The sequence below is a fragment of the Barbatula barbatula genome (genome assembly GCF_947034865.1).
Source record: "Barbatula barbatula genome assembly, chromosome: 18".
NCBI classification, from domain to species: Eukaryota; Metazoa; Chordata; class Actinopteri; order Cypriniformes; family Nemacheilidae; genus Barbatula; species Barbatula barbatula.
This window is the reverse complement of record NC_136781.1, coordinates 1,159,327-1,175,988: the sequence shown is the minus strand read 5'-3', so window position 1 is coordinate 1,175,988 and position 16,662 is coordinate 1,159,327. Positions and strand designations below refer to the sequence as shown.

General features: G+C 39.8%; 1 protein-coding gene across 1 annotated transcript in view; it reads right to left on the bottom strand.

Moving 5' to 3' along the window:
• Nucleotides 1-4,226: 4,226 nt before the first annotated feature.
• The window catches only part of dock2 (dedicator of cytokinesis 2), a 58,632-nt gene continuing 46,196 nt past the window's right edge, over nucleotides 4,227-16,662 (bottom strand). Inside the window, exons 27-52 of the mRNA XM_079479418.1 lie at nucleotides 14,123-14,221; nucleotides 13,929-14,023; nucleotides 13,417-13,495; nucleotides 13,185-13,285; nucleotides 12,881-12,939; nucleotides 12,637-12,785; nucleotides 12,193-12,278; nucleotides 11,885-12,041; nucleotides 11,402-11,442; nucleotides 10,555-10,645; nucleotides 9,692-9,802; nucleotides 9,401-9,490; nucleotides 8,924-9,028; nucleotides 8,293-8,434; nucleotides 8,021-8,102; nucleotides 7,835-7,919; nucleotides 7,579-7,665; nucleotides 7,200-7,376; nucleotides 7,031-7,114; nucleotides 6,808-6,945; nucleotides 6,604-6,722; nucleotides 6,340-6,439; nucleotides 6,104-6,202; nucleotides 4,984-5,089; nucleotides 4,736-4,884; nucleotides 4,227-4,626 (exon numbers count right to left, since the gene is read on the bottom strand). Coding sequence (XP_079335544.1) covers nucleotides 4,558-4,626; nucleotides 4,736-4,884; nucleotides 4,984-5,089; nucleotides 6,104-6,202; nucleotides 6,340-6,439; nucleotides 6,604-6,722; nucleotides 6,808-6,945; nucleotides 7,031-7,114; nucleotides 7,200-7,376; nucleotides 7,579-7,665; nucleotides 7,835-7,919; nucleotides 8,021-8,102; nucleotides 8,293-8,434; nucleotides 8,924-9,028; nucleotides 9,401-9,490; nucleotides 9,692-9,802; nucleotides 10,555-10,645; nucleotides 11,402-11,442; nucleotides 11,885-12,041; nucleotides 12,193-12,278; nucleotides 12,637-12,785; nucleotides 12,881-12,939; nucleotides 13,185-13,285; nucleotides 13,417-13,495; nucleotides 13,929-14,023; nucleotides 14,123-14,221 — 2,700 coding nt within the window. The 3' untranslated portion in view covers nucleotides 4,227-4,557. The remainder of the gene's footprint in view (nucleotides 4,627-4,735; nucleotides 4,885-4,983; nucleotides 5,090-6,103; nucleotides 6,203-6,339; nucleotides 6,440-6,603; nucleotides 6,723-6,807; nucleotides 6,946-7,030; nucleotides 7,115-7,199; nucleotides 7,377-7,578; nucleotides 7,666-7,834; nucleotides 7,920-8,020; nucleotides 8,103-8,292; nucleotides 8,435-8,923; nucleotides 9,029-9,400; nucleotides 9,491-9,691; nucleotides 9,803-10,554; nucleotides 10,646-11,401; nucleotides 11,443-11,884; nucleotides 12,042-12,192; nucleotides 12,279-12,636; nucleotides 12,786-12,880; nucleotides 12,940-13,184; nucleotides 13,286-13,416; nucleotides 13,496-13,928; nucleotides 14,024-14,122; nucleotides 14,222-16,662) is intronic.

Sequence of the window (16,662 nt, the reverse complement as noted above, 5' to 3'; positions counted from 1 at the left end):
CGTGGGCTCCTTTAACAGCACCATACCCACCTCTCGCTTTCTATTACAGCCCCTCACACAAAAACACATTTTCTGGAAATTGCTGTCATGTTCTGCACATGTCAGCTGTAATAGACTTTCTTTTGTCTTCATTTCTCCATCGGTCTCTTTGGGTAAGCTGATGTATACATTATATTTACACCATGATGATATTAGAGAATAGAGAAACAATCTCTCTCTCTCTCTCTCTCTCTCTCTCTTTCGCACGAGTAGTAGAAATATACACGCAGAGCCTCCGGTTACACACAACATGTGACTTTAACTTTTTTTTATTGTCTAAGGAATAAAAATCAAGAGATTTGATGTATTTCTCAAAGTTGTGTTTTCTGATGCTTAAAGAGACTGGAGGTGTGAATGAATGTAGATTGTAGAGGTTACATAATCTGGATTTGAGGTCATTTGATGAGAAATGTTTAAATTCATATTGAGGACTATTTTTCTCACAAGAAATATCTGAGATTAGATTTAAAAGCCACCTAAAAATGTATATTCTGTCATCATTTACTCACCTTCAAGTTGTTCGAAACCTGCTCGAGAATCTTTGTTCTGTTAAACACAAAGAAAGATATTTAAAAGAATATTAGCAATTTTCACTTACTTCCGATGAACGAGATATTTTCTATAGTTTAGGAACGCAAACAGTTCTGGGACAAATTGTCCTTCAATGTTAGTCAAGGATGACCCAGAACATCCTTCCAAACATCTTCTTTTGTGTTCAGCAGAAGAAATCAGTTTACAGGTTTGAAACAAAAGATGACAAAGTTTCCATTAGCTCTCCGTTTAATCTCATTAATGTTCAGGAAAAACAATCTTAAATACATATCTGTGATATTCTAATCTGTGAATCACATTAAGCAGACGCTTTTATCCAAAGTGACTTACATTGCATTGTGCTATACATTTGTTTCTGACTATGTGCAATCCCCTGGGATCCAACCCATGACCTTGCCCTAACCACTGAGCCATAGGCACGTGATTTTGTAGATCACGTGGTTCTACAAAAAATAAGATCTCATTAAAGTCTCACACAATTTTAATTAATCAGGAGAAATACGGCCTGCGTAAGTTGAATTATTATCTCGGCTCTCTGGTGTCGTCCTTTGGGACGGAGCTCGACGGATCAGACTCAAGTCAGAGCAGAATATCACACCAACAGAGAATCACAGGAGTGTGAAATTAATCTTCAGCCGGACACAGACCGCTGTGCTCATTAACACAAAAAAAAATGAATGAACACACAGGACAAACTTTTTATTTACACCACAATACAGAAACAGCTGCCGGCAAACACCGTGACTTCATTTTCACATCCAAATCTGTGGGGGAAGCGTCATTTATCGCTCTATATATTATGTTGACACACAGTCTGAGGCAGGAGACTGGTTTTATCTAGAAGTACAGGCATTGTTCTGTGTTTATAAAGGCCCGGATCTAGAAACGGTCTGATAGACGAGGGCCAAGGAAACAAATTAAGCCGATTACCTCATCTAATAGGACACAGATCATTGAGATAGAGAAGCAGAGAGAGAGAGAGAGAGAGATACAGTGTATATCCAGAGATCCTGTTTTTGTTTTGATATCATCATCCAGCTCCAAAACGTGCTGTGCAATTTTTTAATGATATAAACACAGTGTACGTTCGATTAAGAATATCACCAGAGTATGTGAATTTCCCTCGCAGCCCGACAGCAATACGAAAAACTGACTCACCTGGTCATTATGACATCACTGAGCTATGACCCCGCCCCTTGAGATACTGTCCTCTGTGGCAGCAGTTGTTGCCATGGGAGACAGAGCCAGGAGCCGCGGTCCAATCAGAGACCCCGAGCAGAATTTGATCATGAGGATGCTTTCAGCTCAACTCAACTTTTTTAAGAGTTTTTTTCAAGTAGAAAATGAGTCTGAACACATTCGTAAACACTGACAATAAAGATGATGTGTAGTGCATCAAGGCGCGCGCAAACACACACACGTTGTAATATCAACTTGATCAGTGTCACTTGAATTCTTCGTTTTAGCTTCATAAAAAATTTTTGATTCTTGAAAGATGAATCATATAAATATAATTGCCGGTGTGTGAGTGTATACGTTCAACTGTCTGGCTGTCTATCTCTCTCTCTGTGTGTGTGTGTGTGTGTGTGTGTGTGTGTGTGTGTGTGTGTGTGTGTCTGTCTGTTGATGTGTTCATTGTGTGTTGTGCAGTAATCTAATGCGATCTCTAATCAGTGTTATTTAACTTTCTCTAATTACACAAATTCTGTTTTCACAACAACACTTACTGTACACACATTACAAATGGCATTTTTACCTAATTCGTATAAACATAAAAAAACATATATTTAGTTTGATCAAAGCAGTTTTCCTCATGGGGAACAAAAAAGGTCACAACAAGGTCAAACCGTGACTCGTATTTCTATCTTTGTGGGGACATTTGTTCGGCGTACACCTAACTTCTCAAACACAAACCTTTCTGATTTTTTTACATTTGCTTTCATGCCATTTTCTCTTTGTGGGGACATTTGGTTGTACAAATGACCAAATACAATATATCGACACAAGTTGATGAGGGAGAAACAAACTTTCAAACAAACCAAAATTGTATTGTTATACAAAAACATAAACTCTAACTTTGAAAAACATTTCTAATGTAAGATTTAAAATAATGTTAAGTTAAAATGGAGCAACACTGCCTCCTGCAGGATCACACGTGTTATTGATACTTATCTGTTGACATGATACCGGTAACGCTTTACATTAAGTTAGCCTTTATAAAGCATTTATAAATGTGTTTATTAATGATAAGTCATTTACAAATGTTTTATGAAGCAGTTGCATGGATAAAAAAAGAGGGATTCTATCGGAATACTTGCCAAATATTGAGCCATGTTAAAGTCACATGTTATAAATGCTTAATAAATGTATTTATTCATCATTTATTTGACTCAAAAGCTGATTCATTATTATCTTGATGTTGTTTGTAATATAGGCTGTCAGACTGGACACTGTAGGGTGTGATGTTGTTTTTCTCATACCCGCTCACTATAACCCCCCTTTTTATTCATGCAGTTATAACCGCTTTATGAAGCATTTGTTAATGACTTACTAGTCATTAATGAACACATTTATAAATGCTTCATAAAGGATACCTTAATATAAAGTGTTGCCATGATACCCATTCAAATCTCATTCAGTCTACAGTCCTTGGGTTGACTGCGAGGCCAACTGGGAGACCCAGTCTACGGCAGCGCCAGCCGAGTTGGGAGCGAACGTCCGCCCCGCCACAGGAGGGTCCAGAGAGCGTCGGTGCCGGCCGCAGCGAATTCGCGACCCCGTCTGAAGTCTGCGCAGAGAACGCTCTCCGCAGAGGTCGCGAGTGGAGAGATGAAGTCCGGTAGTGTCAGTGTCGTTGAGCGGAGAACGACCGGTCAATCGAGAGTCAATAGCCTGCAGAGATGGGAATCCCCTCGGTGATAGTGAAGCCTGCTGCGGGTGACGCTGAGATGATGGGGAATCTTGACACAGAGGTGGTGTAATAATACTATCTGGAAGAGCAACAGAGATGAAGAGGTACGGCACAAATGGCACGCACACAAACAATCACTCGGCAAGGGTATTCCTAGACGCAAAGCTGAGCAGGACAAGACTAGACAAGATTTTATCGAGAGCGAATGCAAGACTGTGACTAACGCAAACTGGGGTACTGAATAACAAAAGTTAGCGATCGCACAAGGGAGTGTGCGGTGGCAGAGATTAAATAATGAGAACTAAATAAACACCAGGTGAGAGCTAATGAGGGTGCTAATGGAAGCAGGCAGGTGTGGCATATCTACACGTAAACAGCGAACACGCGGGACTGTCAAAACAAACCCCATGTGCTCCTACATACACACGACAAACCAAAACCTGTGTTAGCTCCGGATCCCGACAGTGTTTAACAGAACGTGCCGGATTTAACATTCATTAGGAAATAAATTAACATCATATTTGTAAACACATACCATTGAATACCCATAAAATTCTGCCTTGTCCATGACATCAAAACGTCTGACATGTGATGCGATTGACTGTGTTGTGTGTGCTGTGAGAATAAAAAGTCAACTCTGGATCTGCTGTTTTCTCTCTACCGTAGAGTGAATAGAGGGTGTTTTAAATTAAGGACAGTTAAACAACCTTTCATTTTACTGTAAACATTTTTATTTGGTTTATAAAGTTTTATTGTACTGCAAAAAAAACAGTTGTTCATTTTATAAACCATTTAAAAAAAATGTTTCACTGTTTGTTTTACTTAAAAAAGAAAGTCAAACATTTTCGAAGCAACATCAAAAGCAGGTTACATTATACTGTTATATGACAGCATCGTTTTTTGTTTCTATCTTTTCTTCAAGTGGGTGGTTTGTTGAAAAGCCGATTCATTTCAATCCAAAAGAGTTGGAAGATTTCAAACATATTAATACAATCAATAATAAAACAGAACTGACTGGAAATGATGGAAATAAATGACTGTCAACAGAAAGAGATTTAAAAATGAGTGGATTTTTTAACAGACGGGTCAGACGAAGGTTTGCTTTCATCACTTTTCGAGCTCTGCTGGAACACACAAACACACATACAATGAAGAGATGATGTAATGAATGGACACTATATGCAGTGCAAGATGGGAAGTGTGTGTGTGTGTGTGTGTGTGTGGTTATGTTACCTTAGTTTTAAAAAGCAGGTTTATGACTCCTTTAGATCGACGGTCACCCGTGCGGTCAGAGGGTAAACACGCGGATACACTCTTACTGTCACGCTTGGATCGAGCCGACTCTGCCTCCTCATTCCCATTGGCTACTGACAGAGCCAAACCTGACGATTGGATGAGAAAAAAACTTTAGTTGGATCTTTTGTTGTTAGTATAAAATTTATAAAGACATGTATAAAAGCAAACGCATGTGTGTGCTTTACCTGTAATCGTGGGCAGAGATCTGGAGTTGATGTTGGCCAGACTGCTGCCGCTCTGGATGGGCTCTGATAGGTTGGTGTCGCTGCGAAACTCTTGTTTCTTTGACAGCTGAAGTAAAAAAACTTGCTTATAAAATGTTTTCAAAGATACAAATAAATGAATAAACTATGACAAGTAAGGAGAGTTCAAATGAGACTTGATATAATGAGACTCTGATATAATCATTTCTATAGCTGTAAGTTACTGTACATATCACTTTAATATTTCACTTTTAATAAAGTTGTTTTAACACATTAATATGCTGAATACAGGAGTTCTGACTGAATAGAGCATCTCTACAATGGGTCTTGCATGATGCTGGATGCCCAGCAGATGTCAGTGAAGTTCAATGATGTTTAGTCATTTTGGATCTTTAGGTCCCAGACCTCACCAAAACTATTATCACCAAGATGATGTATAGTTTAAACATGACATTTGTAGTAAAATGGGTAACGGTAATATAAATGCTAATTCATCTGTCAAAAGGTTAACATGTATTAAAACTGTTACTGTATTTATCTTCACAATTATTTCTTTTTTATATCTATTATGTAGCCTACATGTTTCCTCAAAGGGTTCACATTCATTTATTTATAGCAGAACAATTATCATGAACTAAAACTATGAAAATATTGGTTAACTGCAACTAAATAAATCATAGGATTCATATAATCTCATTGAAATATTTGAAAATATTAAATTTAACTAAAATCTAAAGTGATGATTTAGCAACAAACTGAAGTTGAAGTAAAGGCACTAAAATTATTAAGTGGAAATAAATAAAAACTACAACATATTCAAACATAAATGGAAAAATAAAAGATGTATAAAAGCACATTACAAAGATGATAAAAATGTAACTAAAATTAACTATTTATTAAATATAAAAGCTAATTAAAAATATACATAAACATACAAAAAAACTAAATGAGTTCTGATTACCAAAGATTTCACTTGAAATTCTGTAATTCTTTAAATATTCAAAGTGTGTTTCGTGAAACTGAACATCTTTCAGTATTTGTGTTGAATCATCTCTCTCTCTCTCTCTCTCTCTCTCTCTCTCTCTCTCTCTCTCTCTCTCACCCGTTTGTCCAGTGTGCTGGCTCTCTCTTTCTCCTCACTGATGAATATCATACTGCTACGACTCATCTTCTTCTTTTTCTTGGACTTTCTCAGTTTCACCTGAATGAAAAGAAAGATTGACACAGAGGAGTGTGTTATGATGTCATCATGTAGATCTGCATTCATTGTTCATTTTTCTGCCTCTGTGATTGGTTGATTGAAACATGCTAAAACAAAACCTGTCAGAACAATCTCACCTCCACCTCAACGCCACTCTCATCCATCACACTGACACTTCCACTGGAACGAGGAATGATGGCCGGAGAGGCAGAAACGCCTCCGTCAAAAGACATGCTACTGAGAGAGAGATAGAGAGAGAGAGAGAGAGAGAGAGAGAGAGAGATGACATCATCCATCCACTATATACTCTATATATTTTTTTAATATATTTTCGCAAAACATTTAATTTTCAACATTTTAACATCTAGTTTGTCTAAAAATAAACGTGTGTGTGTGGTTACCTGTCTGGGTGTGTCTTGGTGGGTGTTGTGCATTCAGATCCAGCTAATGAGCAGATAGACTGCCGTACCGAGCGAAGCATTGATCGAGGACGAGTGGACCTTCGTTCATCCATGTCCGGCTAAAAAAAGAAGAGGACGCAGACAATAAAACCTGTGTATTTTCATTCATTCGAACATTTTTTCCCGTTCTTCTCTCGTTCTCACCAGTTCTCTCATGCCGTACTCCTTCTCCACCTTCTTCTTCAGCTGCTTGAAGCATTCCTCCATACGCTCATGGAAAGGTCGAAGGTCATCCGCCACCCTTTTACCATGTAGACCGATTCCTCTACCCAACAACGGGATCTGCAGGTCAAGGTGAAACAGGTGAGAAAGCAATGCTTGTGAATGTCCGTACAGAGATAAAGAATGTGTTTGTGCGTTTCACGACCTGCCACGCGATCAGATCTTTGAGTCTCATCAGTTTATCACTGTCGTGTGGATGTTCTTGAACATATTCATCCGTGAAAAACGCCTGGAGAGAGAGAGAGGTGAGCCATCAAATCACTATCCATTCTCACTTCCCCTTTCTCTGTTTTTACTCGAAGTGACTTTCTGACCGTCTCATATTTGGCGAAGCCGCCCATGACGGCAGGATCCACGATGCCGTTGAGCAGCATGGAGAGGGGGTTTATGGCTAACGTGTCGTCACACTGGTACTGGTTGATCAAGGTGAGGATTTTCTCATTTGTGTTTCCCATCGTCTCGATGGCGTTCTCCAGCGGACTCACTGTTGTCTGAGACAGAACAAAATTGGCAAATCATAAACAGCTCTGTATTCTGTATATCCCATAATGCAATGCATTTGATTAAATGAGGAATTAACCCTTCCAACGGCTTTGTTGACTCATTATTTGATAAAATAATGTTATTTGATGAGTAATGTTGCAGGTTCTAGAAGAATAAACACAAAAGACACGAGCGGTCAAAGGTACTCACGTGAGTCATGCTTAGAGCCTCAAACCAGCGCAGAATTCCCGGCAGTTTATATGCCGTTATGAATGTGGTTCGCTCAATCCACATAGACTGAAAGAGAGAAAATCAATACTCAAGAAAAAACAATACTAAAAAAATCGGTACTCAAGGGGGCCCCTTGGTGGTGCAGGGGCCCTGCGCAACCTGTGTAGTCTGCGTATGGAAAGGATCGGCTCTGTGTAAGTGTGTCTGTTTATGTTTGTGTGTGTTCACAACTCACAGCAAACTCATTTTCCGGATCGACCTTCCCTTTCCTCACAGGTCTGGAATACTGGAACCGCTGAACATAGTTAGACTTGTAGAAACTATAAAATCACCAGAGAGGAAACAGAGGGTTCACACAACATGTCTGACATCTACAGACGGTGTTTGATTTGTGATTGGTTGGTAAAGGTGTAAGACTGACTTGATGATCTGATCAGGGACTGGTTTATTCTTCAGACGGGGCGGGATCTCTAGAACGGGCTGGACAGTAAAACACTGGATATCTGATCAAATCAGTTAAGAACAACTGATCACTCATGTAAGTGTTTCGCAAAGATTTAAACGTACTTTTATTTAAAAAACTGCACAAAATAGATTCATTGAAAAAAAAAGAAAAAAAAACTCATGATTAAAATCAGGAAAAAATAGATGCGATGTCTTCATCTCTTTAGGAGAACTGCGTGTGAAGGATACACTGCATGTTTGAGTTTTTGATGTCATCTCCAGGAATGGTTGTGGTGTTGAGTCTGACAGCGCTGGTAAACTGACTCATCAGATGACTCTGGAAGTCTTCTCTGCGTTCATACTCTTTACCGCGGTGAATGAACACCTTATTCTGATGTAAGAGAAGAATCCATTATCTGTCTGAATGTTTTAGAGAAGCTCTCATGACCACATTACAAAACTCTTTTTATTAAATGAAATAAAAAGATGTTTTTAAGATGTTCAACACAAAAGTGAACATATGTGTATTGTCTAAACTGGGATATTCACTACACTTCTATTGCTTATATACGTAGATTAATACTACTGTACTAAAACTAGAGTTTGGTTCCAAAATGAGATGAATTGAACAATTTTCAAACAGCAGGTTTTTTATTGTGCATTGCAATACTTTTCAATCAAACTGCAGTTGTTTTTTATTTAAGCCATAATAACTCAAAAATACAGCTAACTAATGAACACCACACCCAAAAACCTTTTGAAATGTAAAATATTGTATTGATTTATGTCTATAAATAAGAATATGCCCTCAGTGAGGTTTTGCTCAACTTTTGGTTACACAGTTGTGTTTAAGTAGACACACACACACACACACACTGACCCTGAGGAACTGAGGGAAGCCGCAGCCGTAATAGCCCACGGCAAAATAATCCGGTTTGGGCCGAAGGATTTTCATGATGTTCTCATAAAACTTTGCCTGCTGATTCTGCAAAAAAGTAATGAATAAACAAACAGATGCCATTCTATTAATAAAGACCCACTGATGTTTTTAAAACATGGAAAGTTTTCATTATTCCTGCAGATCTTCTCATCCTTCGGAGCGATACCCTGGACACAGGAAATCTATATTTTATTTAGGCCATATTTTTTTAGCATCATTTCCTAGCCGTAGGTTACATCTATATATAAAAGCAGCACCTTCTCAAGATGCTGAATGTGTTATATAGGCTGGACTGTGCCCCAACACGAAAGTGAACTCTTGTCACATGCGACCCTGGAGATTTATTTGTCGAAACTGATGCTTGCACTTATCGATGCGAAGCTTTATAAATCACAAGCTGGAGACCATGTTTCTTACCAGCTTTTGTCCGAGAAGCTCATAGTCGAACACCTCCATCTCGAACTGGTCCGCTAACTCCTTACAGAGAGCGATGGCCTCCTCCCACATCTGAAACACCATCAAACACGCTGTACTGTATGTGTTTTGCATTTACTGAAGGTCAAGGATTGCGACATGAACATGAATGCATGAACCGAAATACATCCAACTGATGGTGCGTCTCATCTGAACGCAGGCAAATGCATCTGCTTTGAGTTCTTTGATCTTTCATCACAGTGAAAGTGAAGAGATTTATAACAGGGAACTGACCTTGCCCTGATCAAAGTAGCTGATGATGGTGTCGTACAGAGATTCCTTCAGCTGCCGTTGAGTCTGTGGTGTCTGAAAGTCCAGCTGAGGAGCACACTGTTCCTCTGACCACTGACACACACAAACATACACAACACACGTTAATACACACATTCACACCACATCATTGCGGTTATTTGAACGCGATGACTGTCGTGTGATAAAACACATTTGTTATTAAACCTTTATTACACGGCTCGTTGGAATGCTCGTTTCTGATTGACCAGTCGGCACTTGCAAGTCCGTTATTCCCAGATAACAACCGCTCAAAACTAATAACACACGGTAACCGTGATGCAGCAAATCATTTTATTCCAATTTAATATAAATATGTCTTTTAATAACGTATATGGACATTATATATACAAATGATTAAACCAAATTGTCTGTTCGTGACGTTTGAAGGTCGGTAAAAATAAGCTAAAATTATTTCAAATTCACATTTCATGTCCAGTTTTGAAGTGGGATAATGCACAAGCAGCCGGGGCTTATTTCTGCGATAACAACCTGTACATTATCCCATACATGAACTCTAGTTTCTCTGTATCTCCTTTAATATAAACTGGTGTGGGGGGGATTGAGAGCTTTATAAATCACACAGGCTCATCCGCAGTAACTCTGCTGGTGTTGTAAATTTGCCTGAAGCTTTGTCTGCTTACTGTGTGCCGCAGGGTCCGGTCGGGGACGAGAGTAGATCAACCAATGAGAAAACAAACCGATCAAAGCATCTCACACTCAGAACTGCCGCGACCTAGTGTCACAGGTGACAGGCGTGCGTGCGTGCGTGTGTGTGTGCGTGTGTGTGTGTGTGTGTGTGTGTTGACCTTCAGTAGTTTGGAGTGCAGCAGTAGCGTGTATGCCGCCTCTGTGTAGTTTTCTCCATCCAAATGAAGATCCCGTAACTTGTAGAGATACCTGAGGAAATATACAAAAATGCATATTTACAAAACAATAGTTGTAATACATGTTGTATCAAAGTATATTGAATATACAGTATATTAGTGCAAAACTGGAAGTGTTTTCGTTTTCCCCACAAGGTGGCAGTATTACGTAACACCATAAGATACTGTAAACCATTGGTTACACTAATTTTTACCACAGTGAAAGGGGTGTGGTGGAGAGTTTACAAGTCAAAGTTCAAGACTGGAAAGAGTAATAGATGGAATATCTAAACTCAATATCTATGATTTTTTCCCATTCAAACAGAATAGTCAACAATGGTCGTGGTTTCATCCATCAAACACAATCGAATGACATTTATGATTTCTTCTTAATAATAAGCAACTAAGATCTTGAGGAGATCCTGCAAAACGTTGAGTGCGATATAAACCAAATGATGAAATTCTAACCATGTGGAACTATCATATTTCTATTCATCACACACGGATAATCTGTCCTACCCAGAATCCTCTGCACACAGGTTTGTGTTTAATAAGCCTCTCAGACAACAGGGCACAATTTCTCTGTGAACTTTCTTCCGTCTGTCTGTCTGACCGTCACACAGATCCAGACACGCCCTGTTGCTATGTGTTTGCCCGGATGTTGATCCTCTGGATTTTAACATTAATTCAGCACGACCCAGATAATCTCCAGATTACACAAACACACACTTTTTCTCTCTCCGTCTCCCTCACTCTCTCTCTCACACACACACACACACACACAAATTACCTGATATACATCAATTCACGGTTGATGTCCTTGTAGAAATTCTGAAAATAAATTAGATAAAAACTTTATGTTTACGCATCTCTGAATACAACAGTGTGTGAGTGTGTGTACAGCATCTGATAGATCACACGCTGATGTTCAAACTATATTTACATACTGAAGTCATTTCCACCCTCACTGACGCTGGTGAAGCTCTGATCATTAAAAATATACGAGCAGAAGTAAACTAAAATCTCCCTCGAGTGAAATTAAATTATTAGAAAAATAGTGTGTGTGTGTGCGTGTGTGTGTTTGCTCACATCAAGAAATATTTAACTGCATATCATCTGAATTATTCAAAGACGAGGCACCAAATGTGAAGAAATATCTTACATACTGTTCTGAAATCAGTGCGGGGTGAGTAACATGGCTGAGAGGACATCGGATCAATTATAACGGATAAATTGATGGGTTTGACACCTGATGGGAAGGGGCGGGGCTTACCAGCAGATTGACAGTGCAGCTCATGCGATTGTTTCGACTGTCATCACTCATCACAGTGCGGTAGTCAAGGAGACGCTCAAGGAGGCCGGTCACCAAGGTAACAAAGTGTTGCACCTCCGCCAACAGTTGAGGGCGTTCCTGAGCGCATTCTAGAAGACTAGACACACACACACACACAGTCATATGTGTTCGGCTGGTCTTGGATGTAGTTTGACTCAGAGATTTAGAAAGGATTTGAAACTTCTTATGGAGGGAAGTCAAAATTATACAACACAACTGTGTGTGTGTGTGTGTGTGTGTGCACGTACATGCTCTGTAGAAGCTCCATGTATCTCTCGTCTCCTCCCCCTCCCTCCACCTCATGGTCCAGCTTCAGAATAATCTCGTTCTCAAACTGAGACAGAGAGCGAGATATGTTCAAAACATTCATTTTGACCAACTTTCATCGTGTTAATTGTGCGTACGTAAACATAGAAATAAATACAGCAAACACCAAACAATGTTTAAGTCTGTAGTCATTATAAGCAACTGTATACAAAACAAGACGAGTCTTTTTATTTATATATAAAATGTGAACGATTGTGTGTGTAGAGATTTGATCAGTCTTGAGACAAAAAGTTGTGCAAGCATGCCATCTGTGTGTGTGTGTGTGGGTTCGCACCAGCATATGTGTGTGTGTCTATCATAATGTGTGACCAGTAGTTTGTGTACAGTGTGTTCCTATCAGAGTGTGTGCGTGTGTTTGTGTGTACCTTTTTAAAGTGTCCGGAGTGATGGTGTTCACACTGCATCATATCAAAGAAGATTGGGATGGTGGCTTTGCGGAGCTCCTCTTCAGGAATGAGTGTCATCTCTAGGATTGGTCCCACCATCCCGGGAATAAAGCAGATCTTATTCAAACCTGCAACACACACACACACCTGTGAAACCTGCTTTTGAATGTGAACACACGCTACACTCCAGCATTACTATGCATGAACACACACGCAGTCTTACCGAGCTTGTACCACATATCTCTGATCGCGAAACCAATCAGCTTCCTCATGTCCCCGTATCTGAGCGAGAGATAAAGAGAGATAGAGAGAGAAACATATCGAGTGATGTGTGGCCAGCATCATGTCTTTTTTCTGAAACTTTTTCTTGACGACTGACCGACAAGAGCGTTCGTTTAATGCATCTGAAATGCATGACATCGCAATAACAGACTGCCATTATTTATATAACAAAAGTGCTGGGCCCGTCGAACGTCTAAAAACCAGACTAAAGTGTTTCACCGAGATGTTTCGGTTCGTAAACTCACTTTGCTAGAAGCTTGATTCTTTTCGTAGAAGAGAAATGCTGCAGCTGCAAAGACTCCTGGGTAATAAAAGCCACAGCCAAGTGAAAGTAATTATTCCATAACTGCAGGAGAGATCATGAGAGAGATGATACCCGGATGAGAGAGATGATGATGATGATGATGATGATATCAAAGTTTTTGCAATAATTCAGAGACAGAGAATCACACACAAACACCAAAAGTTGATTCAGACCTGCACTTCAAAGCTGTTGTGGTCGAGGAACTTGCGGTTCATGGTGTCTGCGTATGTGTTGATCGCTCGGAGAAACACTCTAAAACATGCGATTGAATTTGTCAAACAGAACATTTGAGACATCAAACGTACAGACAAACATGCGATGCCAGATTGGTGTTAATCTGAGAAAATGATGATATTATTGTTCTGTATAAGAGGCTCAAAAAAGTGAATAACTACATAAAGTAAATAAATGAAAATCATCATACATAACGTAAAGGCGTATGAAATGTTTATGATCAGGATTTAACCGTGGCTCTCAATGTTATGGTGCATCAACTCCTACAAAGTCTGTAATAATAGTCGTTTTTTTCTTCCTTTTGGGGGACATTTTTTGTTCCACATGAGAAAAACAGCTTATAAATCATATCAAGATTTTTGTACTTTCAGAGACTGTAAACATTCAGTAAGTAGTCTATGATGGTTACAGCAGGGTTTGGGAAAACGGAAGTGTGTGTGTGTTCTCTCACCGGTTTTGCACCATGATCATTGTTACCCAGTCTGATGGGTAGACATGTTTACCAATCAAATCCTTAAACAATAGAAATGTCTCCATCAGAAAGTCCTGTAAAACACACGTGAGAGTAAACGGACACGTCTTCACACAGTCAAAAACAGACTTGTGATATACTTTTGAAGAGAACTGTTTTTGCGAGTGTGTTACCACTAGGTCAGATGTTCCACTGAAGGTCTCGATGTACAGTGAGTAATGTCTGTCAGTCATCTGACTGAGAATAGCCGTCATACATGCCACCACACGAGACTGGAGAGAAAGAGAGAGAGATGAAATCAGACAACAAATGGAAATGTCCCGAACGTTGTGACGTTCTTCAGCTGAGGAGATGAAGGGAACAAAATGATGAATGACACTTCAGATTGCTTTGAGAATCTTTCAATCATTTACAATCGATCTCCAGTTTTTCCGTCTACCAGTTTCTCCACACTGAAGATCAGCAGGTGATAAATGATACATGTGACGGATGACAGATGAATGTTTGTAGACTGAGAGGTGAAACCCATCACTCATAAAGACATAACAGCCCTCACTGTATTCTGCTGATAACAGACGTGCGCGTGTGAATCTAAATGAAATAAAGTCTCTGATTTCAAGCTTTATTATTTACGGTAGCTAGACGATGCACCACTAACATCACAATGTTAAAGCCATAATCCAGCCTTCTCCATCGGTTTGGACGAACAGAAGCCACGGTCACCGTCAGACCTCCGACACCCATTGAATTCACGATAAAATGCTTACATTTTCCTGAATTAATATTCAGTTTCATTCAGACAAACTTGACACAAGCAAAGTGGGATGCGTTGTTTCATGAAAAACGTGCAACAAAACCTGACACGTTTATGAGAATGTGTGTGATGAATCAGCCAGATGAGCCTCAGAAAAACAGAGCGTGTCGTGTTCATCAAAAGTGCTGAAGTTTTAAGCAATTGTGCTGAGAGAGACGCGTCTGACATTCCCATCAGCTGTTTAAAGAACTCTGGAAATATGCTGATCACACACAACACTTTACACTGAGAGAGAGAGATACTTGATTTACAGGCTTACGCCGACATATTTAGCTTGTTAAGAGAAGAGACAATGTCATTGTGAACATGTGTTATGCTATGGTTTCAAAATGATAATACAAAGAGCAATTACATACAATTTTTTTAATATAGCTGCCATGAATTGGGAAAAATATTCTAGTTTAGGGACCGTGCCCATACAATTGGGCAAAGCCCCCAATGTCTACAACGTCTGGCTCCGCCCCGAGACAAAATATTAAGCGAATGCAAATTACTAGAGATTTATCCTAAAATAAAGTCTGCAGGTTTATAATGCAGTTCATAAGCATTTACATGCAAAAAGGAACCAGACACACACACACACACACACGCACACACAGGGCCGCAGTGCAAATGTAATCTGTGTTATGTAATAAATCTAATTCAATAGAGCAGTGTCATCTATGAGGACAGATGAGTCACTCTGCCAAATGAAAATAAACCCCCCAACACACAAACACACGCACGCGCGCACACACAGATCCCATCCCTGCACCTGTTCACGTGTCTTTTATCTCTATGTATCACTTTCTGTCTCTATTCACAGAGAATAATCCTAACAAATTAAACACATCTCGCATCTCCACTCAAACATTCACTTTCATCACTTTCATGAGAACAGAACAGATCTGCAATTTCACACGAATGATGTTTCATTAACTATGTTCGGGAGGAGCTCGTGCATATAACTAACCCGGCTGGCTTCCTATAACCAATCTCACCAATCATCTTTTAGCTCGGGAGAAAACCCCAACAAATAGACAAGACGCCTTACCTTCATTCTCTCTACATTTTCGCAGCATCCCTCCTCCACCCCAACTCCTCAACCTCAGCCTATTTTTACCGCAGAATAACGGGGGGAACGACCCGAGTCCCACACACCGGGCCCACACACCAGCTCCGGGGCTCTCTCCCCAGAAAACTGACCAGAACTGAAACTAGAATTCGATCTCAAATCAATGATTTCATTGGCCTCAGTACTTGAATACGTTTTTAATGTCTTTAAGCAGTTGTGACAGTGTCTGAACGTCATTTTTTTCTCTCACTCATCTCTTGCTCGTTCCTGTCCGATCATCATTCTTTGTCTGCATGCTCATATTTCACGGTGCTGTAATTCTACAGTAAATAACGATCATGGAAGGGTGCTTCATCTCACCGCCCGAGCCGAGAGGAGCTGTTTGTTTTTGTGAGAGTTGAGTTTGAGGAAGTTTATGAGCTGTGAGAGATGATGAGAGAGATGCGTGTTGATGGAATTTAGGTTTAAGGTTTGCTCACACAATGAAGAATCGTCAGTCAACAGAAACTATAGACCACGCCGTTCGACTTCCTGCAGCATGGGCATGCTGCGCAGACAGCGTATGACGTCGCAGAAGCGCGACTGCTCCTTGATCTTGAATTACTGAGGGCCCTGAGGGTTCGCACCTGGACCACGGTGAGAAAAGAAAAACCACGCCATGTGTCTTGATGAAACAAGGTACAGGAGGATGAACTTCAAAAGCAAATAGAGAAAATTGAAGATAAAATCAACCTCACATTCAGAAAGGAACGTGAGTTTGACTTTATTAGGTGACAAAACTTCTGCTCTGTTTTAGTAATATTATAATATAATGTCACTGGATACGAAACGTTCAAGGCACATCC